Below are 10,184 nucleotides of genomic sequence, written 5' to 3' on the forward strand. Positions count from 1 at the left end.
TTTTTTCTTATTTGAAAGTAAGATACTAGCCTAAGTGCTACCACAACCCAACCAGCTTTTACCACTCAAAGCTAAATCCCTGAGGGTTTGAGAAAGGTCAAAGCATAATAATATTACCAACTCTACACAATCAGAGAATTTGAAAGTACACACTTGTGACAAATTTTGTATGCATGTGAAGTTTCAGTAGGTTGTAGCCAAGGTCAAGACTGCACATCTAGACTGTAACCCAATTATCCAAAACAGAAAAGAGTCTTGCACTCATACAACTTTATTCCCTTACCCTCCACAATGAATCAGATAAATATGAGAATGAAGAAATTCTTCCGCTCTTAACATGCGCGCTACTTCTCCCAACCCCACCCTCAGTGCCTCTATGTGGTGCCTAACTTTTGTTTTCCAACCAAATAGATGGCTAAACACAAATTTCCATGATACCCTGCCAGAAACAGAAAGAATGAGATCCCAAGCACTACCTTTCCAATGAAGTCTTTCCTACCAGGTACCGACAAAGGTGCTTTCGAAGACATCAAAAATCCCAATTTCCCTTTTCCTAGAAGGACTTCTATATGTCAAATACAAAAATATTTATTTGTGATGCCTACTTGTTACATGCATTCCCTTCGTTCATCAGGTTTCCTGTACCATTTCCTACAATTGATTTACGGAAAATGATTTGCACACCCCCTTTTCTCCCGATGAACACCCTCGTTCATTCCTAGCCTTTCGATCGAATAAAGCAAGGGAGAATCAATGGACTGGAATAAACAAGGGTGTGCAGAAGGAGACAAAGGTGTGCAAAAATCATTCCCTTTAATACCAGAGTACACAGTTTTCATTGTCTTTCTTAAAATATAATCTGATGCTAAAATTATTCTTATGATAATAGAGATGAGATAATAATTTAGTTCCACTTCTGCTTAAGCTTATCTCGAACTCCTCACGGAGTATGAATTAATGATCTATATAAACGCGAGCAATTGTAAGTGGACATTCTAGACTAGTCTGCATTGGTCTTTCCAAATGAGCTGCTTTTTTGGGTTTAAGCTAAGATCTAAATGGACTCGTATCAAAGTTTCAATTTTGCAAATATATTTCTAATTCATGTTTTATCGCTTTTGCTTTCTGATATCAACAGCATTATAATAGAAGCATTGTATAAAGATAGTCAGAGGAATTTTGCATAAAGTGCAAATATCTCTCTCTTCTTTTCCAACTTATTAAGAGAACATATTAAACATGACAAAGAGTAAGGAAATATGTGGATGTTAAAAGAAAAGTTTACATTCAATAGAACCCAGCAACAAAGGTAAAAAGAACTCTTGCAGGGAGACAATTTACAGCCTTACATATTACCAGGTACCTTTAGCTTTTGGGTCATACGCATGATCACAGGAAGCCTTTGGCTGATGATGCTTGGATCATTGTAAGCACCACTTAATTGAGAAATGAGAAAAGAAAACACTTTACGCAAAACAAAATTTGTTTCTTTTGACATTACCACTAAGAAAGGGGCCAACAAGAGGAAGAATGATAAAGTCACTAGTAGGAACTGTTGGAAAGAAAATACCCTTCAGACGAAAAAAAAAATGGCATTGGTTAGTTTATTCAGAATCAGTTAACTAACCATCTGAAGTCTATGGGATACAACAGAAATGAAGACAACTAACAGTTAAAGAACTGGATTGTGCACGGCAAAAAAATACATGTGCAGAGGCAGATCCACAGAGGGACAAGGGAGGTCCCAGGACCCCTCGGCAATCCTAAAATGCTGCTATAATTTTTCCGGGGGACCCCTCGACGAGAACACGAGGTCTGTGCTGCAGGTTGCAGCTTGCAGCTTGCAACAGAGAAGAAGACAGCGGGGTTGCGGTTGCGGGGGAGAAGAAAGAAAACAGGGTTTTTTAAAAAGTTGGTCCAAAACGTAGTGTTTTGGCCTTTTTTTTTTTTTTTGTTAAAAGTTAATGAGACAAACGGTACCGTTTGTCAATTGTCCATGATTCCATATGCCTAGCCCCACATGGGCCATCTTTCCAGAGAGTCCCTTTCCTTTCCCTGTTCCGTTCCTCTACTTTTCCCCCCCCTAATCCCAATCTTTCCTATATTCACCCAAAACCCTAAATTTATAATCCCACCCAATCCCGTATTATAATTACATTACTTCAATATCATACCTCCACTTGTTTCAATTCTCCAAGCCTATTTGGTTCAAAATTCAATTAAGTTTTTTAGTATTCTAATCTAATCTCAATTAAATTATATTAGATATTGGTGGAGATTTTTAGTCTATTATTGATATGATTGTTGATACGTTCTATGTTTGTATACTCATTTTATAATTGAAATTTAGATGGAATTTTTGTTTATTGGTTGATTGGTATTTGTTTTGTGTTTTTGGTTAAATGTGTAGTTTAGAATAAGAAATATGGAAAGATTTTTCAAGCCAAAGCCAATAGCACCATTTACTTGTTCGGATAGTTCAAGCTCAAGACAAAATGAGTGTGACATTGATTTTAATAATCTTGAGAGAGACCTGGGAAAAAGAATTCGAATGAAGGACTATCCTTCTAATATTTAAGATGAGGTCTGAAGAGCATATTTGCAAATGGGACCTTGTAGGCCTACAAAGTATGAGTTCCCATACACTTTGAATGAAATGTATTATCTTTTCAATGTTATTTTTATTTATAAATTTTTTTGACCTTTATTATTGGGACCTCCCGAGTTTAAAATCCTGGATCCGCCACTATCATGTGAACAAGATGTCCACAAGGGTAAAAATAAGAAAACACACAGCAAGCCAATATAAAGTTCCCTAAAAAGACAGCTTTCCAATCAAGCCTAAAACTGAAAAAGACGAGTTATAAAATCTATAGAAACCAAAAGCCCATAGTGAAGACCATAAAAAAACTTTCTCCCGCTGCTATTATATTCAGTCGTTAAGACAAAATATTAACTTCTTTGAATGGCCGAAAAAAATATTAACACCTTTTTATTACCACAAGGCACCTGAGTAGCCGTGAATCATTAATACAAATACGAATATGATGGTAAAATACGATACCACATTACATGGCGAGACAACTAATTTGTAAAAACTAGGATACGATACGGCAATAAAAATATATATTTAGATTATCCTTTTAGTGAGTAAAAATTTGATTAGTTATAAAACTGTAAAAAAGTAGGACGTGGTGGTCTACATCCGGTGGGCTATGGTTTTGTTCTGGTTGTTGGGCTTTAGGCCCCATTTAAACCCAAGAAAAGAAAGATTGTGGTGTCGTTTTTGTATGCATAAACAGACGGATACCCGAATCCACCGTACCATGAGGGGATTGACACCCATACATGTCCGTCAAAGCTGTATCTGTCGACCTAGATACGTATACGAGGCATATCGTATACAATCAAGTATCTGATACGGGATACATGACAACACTGCCGTATCCGTGCTCCTCAGCTGAGTAGGAATGAAAGCTTGACATGAAGACAATTTCATCCATAAGTCAACGGGATAAAATCCCTAGTTCAGAATTTTAAAATACCATATGATACAAACTGATACTGTATTTTAAACTCCAGCAAACTTCTACCCATAATCTTTGCTTATCTTGTAAAAATTTTGATAGTGTTACTTTTGTTTTCGGCTATTTATGAACACATGACAAAATCTAATCATGCATGGAAGCTCGAAACAGGAAGGATTGTATGATATAAACTCCATCTGCCAATGAAGAATCTGAATGATTGATCCTTGATGGATTTCTTAAGCAACCCACCTAACGGAAAGATAGAAATCAAATTTAGAAAAAAATTACTTGATACACTGAAAAAACTTCTTGATGGCGTTTGCTTATATCTTTTTAGTTGACAAACCCTTTTCAAATTTGAAGAGCAGAAAACGCCTGTCCATTTTTAATAAGTTACACTTAATAATTATGGGGAAGTAGGGTTTAGGGTTTTGGGAAGTAGGGAAGGCTCACGAGCATCTCTTTGACTTCCGAGAGTAAACAAAACAACTAATTTATGTGAGATGGTGTTTTGCAGAAAGAAAAGTAGTATCATAATTTGTGTGCAACAACGGATTTGAACTTACTGCAGATAAAGCCTGAAATGTGGCTTCTCTCCAGCACCTTTCTCGAAGAATAATGGGATTTGCATCATCACTAAAAGAACAATGCATTCGAGTGTCCCGTAGTCTCATTAGCGCCCCATCAACTCTAAGCTGTAAGAAGATCTCAATTAGTAAGTCACAAAGTTTCCAAAGAGCTTGGTATTGTCAATATAATTAGTTTAGAATATTTCTTAAATAAGCCCCAGAGCTAACCAGTTAAGATCTTGTTCCAAAACGATTATCTACACAAAATATAAATTGATAAATCGTGTTTGGCTAATATCTATTTGGGGGGGGGCGGGGGACAGAAGTGAATCGAGAGAAATTAACTCACCCAAAATCACAAGAGGAGAAACCAAGAGGTCGGCATGACTCTCTAGAAAATCAAGATGTAACATGATAAGTCCTTCCAACCATCCTCATATTGTTGGAAAAGTATATTAAGACACAACAGACAATAGCGATCAAAGACTTACAACTTTTACTGTTAAAAGTGACACTCCAATATCAGCCAATTCATCTTCATACAAAACTACCTGCACAAGGATGACTTTGGTCATGGTAGGTATACATACAAGGAAGAGAGTGCAGGTAAACACATATATCTGCACAGGCACGGCCTACGAATGTTCTAGTTATCAGCCAGGATGCCCACCTCATCATAAAAGAGAATAGGCTCTTTCGAAGCCAATGCAACTACATCAATTTTTTCTTCAGTCCTCCCATTGGAGATTTCTGGTCTCCTTAGAGATCTCTCCTCTTTCAATCTGCTACATAAAACAAAAATTAAATATGTTGTATCACTGGCATATAAACATAACAACAAAAAAAAAAAAAAATCACGGAAAGCCCAGTAGTTCCTATTAGACAAAGTCAGCATGCTGAGGGCATCACCGCAACTTGAGGAGTTTGATTTTAGTTCAAACTCCTTATCCTTATCAGTTATTCCTAGTTTATAGGATTTGTTTAAATCTCTGATGTAATCTGATCTCTTTGGTTTTCTGTTTGTATTTGGGTGTTTCACAAACTCCTTGTATCTAGGGTTTTCAAACCCAAACTGTAATCATGAAAGTATTATAAATACATGCATCCCACGATTGTTTGGTGTATGCAATTAAAGTGAAACACTGAGTAGTAAGTTTTACATGGTATCAGAGCCCTTTTTTTGTTCCTTCTATTATACAAAGATAAGTTGCAAGAGAACGGAAAAAAAAACAGAAGAAGAAAGGATTGCATACGAATGGAGTGGGACTCAAAACAAATAGCATTCGCTTAGCCGATGTCTAGGAGAAGCCTGGTCATTGGCCAAGTACTCATGGCATGTCCCAACTTCAGGCACAAAATCAAACTTAAGAGTTTCACTTCCAGAGTAAGGCGTTGTGAATGTATAATCATAGTCCATTATAACTTGCTGGGAAGGTTTACTGCAAATTCAGAAAAAAGGAAGGTAACCAATATCTCTAGCAGTAAAAAATAAAAATAAAAATAAAATAAAATGAAAAACATACTCCATCCCTCAAGCAAGTTATCGAAAAGATTCAAAATGTCCATAAATCTCCCTCCCAAAACCAATAATTCAGATTCATGACCAACAGGATTCAACTGGAGTTTAAATCATAACATAAATTAGAGAGAACTAGTCGAGACATATTTCTATCCTTACGTTCGGAATTTCCATTGAGCAGCAGCTGGGACTTCAACCGGCGGCAAAGCTTCCTTCTTCCACCCCACCAGAGCATCAAACGAATTGAAGTGAATCGTGGCGCCGCTCTTCACATGCTCCAGGAACAATCCAATGTCCCCAAACACCATCTCCGGCACGTGACAAGTATGAAGCTTTTGCTCCCACCTGCAACAACCCACCACATCACCAAAAATCTCTAACACCACACAAACCTTGCAAAAATTCAAAATTGAAGGGCTTCAATTGAATTCCCAATTCGAATCCAATAGCATACAGTTCGGTATTGGAGGAGCTGAGAATTGAGCGCTTGCGGGACTCGATGTCCCAGACATGGATACGGAGGCCGTATCGCCCGTCGGTCAAAGGCTCGGCTCCGGCGGCTTTCAGCTCCTTATCGTCGACCTCCACTTCCATTTTTCAGCTCAGGGATTTGAGTTGTTCCCGGTTTGCTGCTTTTCTTTTTTCTCTCTCGCTTTGCTTGTTCTCCCTCGTGTCTTTGTGATACTTACTGTCGAGTGTCGTCGACGACTTGGGGGTGGGTCTAAAATGAGTATTTATCAAGCATGGTAAAAAATTAACCTTTAATTTTAAAAATATCATTTTTTATAAAAAAATTTAAATATATTCAAAATTTTACTTAAATAGACATAAATACCCTCAACTTCACTTACGCTTCTACACTCCACCACCACAACCCTATCCCCTTCGACCCCCTCATCATTGACATTGAGCGCCGCCGCGATTATCGCAAGTGGGAGCAGCAAAATTTCAATCATGCCTTCAACGCCTTTTTTCTTACTAATATCATTTTTAGTTTTAAATATAAAAATAGTTTTTAAAGTTAATCCACATGTTGTTATATGATTGTATTTGTGAGACCCACATGGCGCCACATCATCATACTAACAAAGCAATTGACAGATTTTTCACGAAAAAACTAAAATGATCACGATGGACAAATTCAAAGAAAGACTAAAATGATTCACGATAAACAAATTCAGGAACATTACTATTGATTATCATTAATTGTTAAGGACCAGATTAAGGAGTTATGTCAATGTCACGAATCATTTTGGCTAAAAAGTCTTTAATTTATTTGGGGTAAATATCAGTTTACTACCCTCAAGTTTCGTGGTTTTCAACATTTAGTACAAGAAGTTTTTTTTGTCTCAGAGTCATACCTAAAGTGTTAATTTTGGGACAGTCCCATACATCTGTTAAGTTTTCCGTTAGAACTTATGTTAACTGATAATGTGGCACCCACGTGGACAATTACTAGACGCCACGTGTCAATATGGGCCCATTTCAAAAAAAAAAAAAAACCACATCATCTTCTACCTCCCCCCAACCCGTCTCTTCCTTCTTTCCTATACAACCCCCACCCTTTCTTCTCTCCTCTGCAACCCCCACCCACCCTCCCTCCCTTCTCTCCTTTGCAACCCACACCACCCACTCTCCCTTATCTCATCTGCAACCCGCACCACCCACCTCGCACCAATGGCCCCGCCCACCTACCAAATCAAAATCATAGCATCAACAGAACCCTAACCCTAATCCCCCCCCCCAAAATTATCATCACCCTCATCTTTCCTTCTCTCCCTCTTTTCCTTTTTTTCTTCTCCCTCTCAGAGTCGGAGCAGCAGAAAACCCATGCACACTCAAACCATCATTTTCCAATTTCAAATCTCACTCCAAAAAAAAAAAAAAAACGAAAGAGAAAAGTGGGATTCTCTCTCCCTTTCCGTTCTAGGGTTTCCGCTTCCGCCATTGCCACGCACGTTCGCGCATTCTTTCCACCACTGCGACCATTGCTTGCTCCGAGCTCACTGGAGCTTTTGATTGCTGCTAATTGGGATTCTCTGATTCGGTGTCGTTTTTGGTAATTACGAGGTGTTTTGTTCGGACTCGAAGGAAGGCTTCTTATACAGACTGTGGTGTAGGTGAGGTTCATCTGCTGCTTGATTTTTTATTTCAATTGTTTGAAGTGGTTGATTAAGCACTTATGCGAATTTCTCTTTAAGTGGTAGGGTTTTGGGTTGTGGTTTGCACTTTGATGAATTCGATTTTTTTTAGTTTTGTTTTGCTAAATTTGTGTCCGAACAAAATTATCATCATCCTCCTCGCTATCTCTGTCGATCAAATCAGAAGCATCCTTGAGCTCTCCATCCAAATCAAAATCAGAACCAAAATCTTGGTCTGTGTATCTCATTCTTTCCACCAATTCCCCAATCAAAATTTTGGTGCGAGGTGGTTAGTGCGGGTTGCAGAGGAGACAAGGGAGGGAGGGTGGGTGGGGGTTGCAGAGGAAAGAAGGAAGGGACGGGTTGGAGGGTGGTAGAAGATGATGTGGTTTTTTATTTTTTAATTTTTTAATATTGAAGTGGGTCCATATTGACATGTGGAGTCCATTAATTGTCCATGTGGATGCCATATCATCAGTTAATAGAAGTTCTAATAGAAAACTTAACAGATGTATGAGATTGTCCCAAAATTAACACTTTAGGTATAACTCTGGGATGAAAAAAACTTCATGTACTAAATGTTGAAAACCACAAAATTTGAGGGTAGTAAACTGATATTTACCCATTTATTTGATTGTTAAATTTGAGGGTATTTGTGTCTATTTAGATGGAATTTTGGAGATATTTGAAAGATTTTATAAAAAGTGACATTTTTTAAATTAAGGGTTAATTTTTGGCTATATTGATAAATAGTTCGAGATTAAATAAGATGTCGTGATATATATTCTAATACATATTGTGATTGTGTAAATCCTAGGTAGAGATAGATTAAGAATCTTTTGGGATCTAGAAGATATTTCATAATAGACTTTGTATTACTTGGAGAGTAAGTTTCTCTCCTCCTTATCACTATAAATAAAGGTACAAGAACTTGGGAATTAACACACAATTTCTCAAGCCTATTCTCTACATTCTTTCTCTCTACTCCACACCCTTAGTTAAATATAGGCCACAACACGTTATTAGCATACTCTTCATGTTATGCTAAAGAGAATTTATTCGTCTTCAATCAAGGGAGTATCGTTTCAATTATTTTTAATTGATTAAATTTTGATTTTATTGAATTCATATACTTTTATTGATTCAATTTACAATTTTTTGTGTTGAACATGATACAAGCTTTGGAGATGGAAAACCGAAATTGAAGACACAACCCGTTCACAATATTAATCATGCAATCCAGATTCTTGAAGGAAAAAATTTGTCCTAGCTAAGAACATGTGAGAACATTTAAACACATAAGCAAACTAATAACACTTTAAAGTAGGCATGCATTAAAAAACAATTCTAAAACCCATGACTTTTAAAGCCTAGTGAATGGTGAACCAAAAGACTCTTTAACAACTTAAAGAGAAGAGAGAGTTTGAGTTTCATTGCCCTTGAAGCTCATCCTTGTTTACATAAGGGATTCACCCAAGTGGAGGGCCTTCAAGTCACCTCATTTGCTCCTTGGATGGTTGCTTCTTTGCTTCTCCTTTGCTCCTTGAGGATTTGAGGAGAGGAACTCCAAGAACACCAAAAGTTTGGTGTCTCTAAGTCTCCACACCAAGGATGAGGTGTGAAGATGAAATGGATGACTTGGAGGAAGGAAGATTGCTAGCTATTTTTCTCTAAGTGTGGCTGACCTCTTTGGAAGACAAAGAAAGAAAGAGTTTTGCTCTTTTGCCTCAAAGAAAACCCTTGATGTGATAAAGCTATAAAGTTCCTTTTATAGCACCTCACATTTGAGTGGCAAACTTGCAATTATGCCAAGTTCACTACCACTCACCCTATGGCCGGCCATCCTTTAGTTATTGGGCTATTTGCCCATTTTATTTTAGTTGTCATACAACTTAAACATAATGGGCCTTCTGGACCAAAACCCTTTTGGGCCCCGAGACCCAAAACTAACTTGAAAGCCCAATACGAACCTCTCGTATAATTAATTAACTAATTAATTAATCTTGACCATTCTTAATTAAACCATTTAATTGCTTATCCATCTCATTTATATTTCTTCACTTTCATCATTACTCAGTGTACGATCCATTATGTTCCAATTAGCAAGGCAGTGGGCGATTGTTACCCTTAACGATCGATTGTGAATTGAAACTACATTTCAATTCTCCCTTTGATCAAGATTAGTGTTTGCTAATCTTCAGGGCTTCCACAAACCATGAGTGACACCTAGGAGTATGTCATGGCTACCCAAGCTAAGTAGAAGTGGTTGGAGAATCTATCCAGTTACAATTACAATGCAATACAGTCATTCTCTAATACAATACTCTTGATCACATTGTTTAAGTGATAGTTTGTTTCATGTCTACTATCCAATGTGATACTTCTCTATATGATTCAATTGAATATGATTTGGAACAAACTTCCT

At 37.3% G+C, this 10,184-nt stretch overlaps 1 protein-coding gene across 4 annotated transcripts; it reads right to left on the reverse strand.

Annotated features, from left to right (window-relative positions):
- Positions 1-146: 146 nt before the first annotated feature.
- On the reverse strand, positions 147-6,318 carry LOC126624383 (TIP41-like protein). 4 transcript variants are annotated; one of them, XR_007624086.1, is made up of 7 exons: positions 6,073-6,318; positions 5,778-5,963; positions 4,770-4,881; positions 4,591-4,650; positions 4,097-4,225; positions 1,364-1,571; positions 147-439 (listed from the first exon to the last, which is right to left on the reverse strand). XR_007624086.1 is itself a non-coding variant. In XM_050293441.1 (6 exons), the coding sequence occupies exons 1-6, from the start codon at positions 6,210-6,212 to the stop codon at positions 416-418; spliced, it is 651 nt and encodes a 216-aa protein (XP_050149398.1). In that variant the 5' UTR covers positions 6,213-6,318; the 3' UTR covers positions 147-415. The 4 variants fall into 4 exon arrangements, 3 of the variants coding, with proteins under 3 accessions (XP_050149398.1, XP_050149397.1, XP_050149396.1); XM_050293441.1 differs by lacking the exon at positions 1,364-1,571; XM_050293440.1 differs by lacking the exon at positions 147-439 and having other exon boundaries at positions 1,241-1,571.
- Positions 6,319-10,184: the final 3,866 nt, after the last annotated feature.

Source organism: Malus sylvestris, chromosome 5, assembly GCF_916048215.2.
Source record: "Malus sylvestris chromosome 5, drMalSylv7.2, whole genome shotgun sequence".
NCBI lineage: Eukaryota > Viridiplantae > Streptophyta > Magnoliopsida > Rosales > Rosaceae > Malus > Malus sylvestris.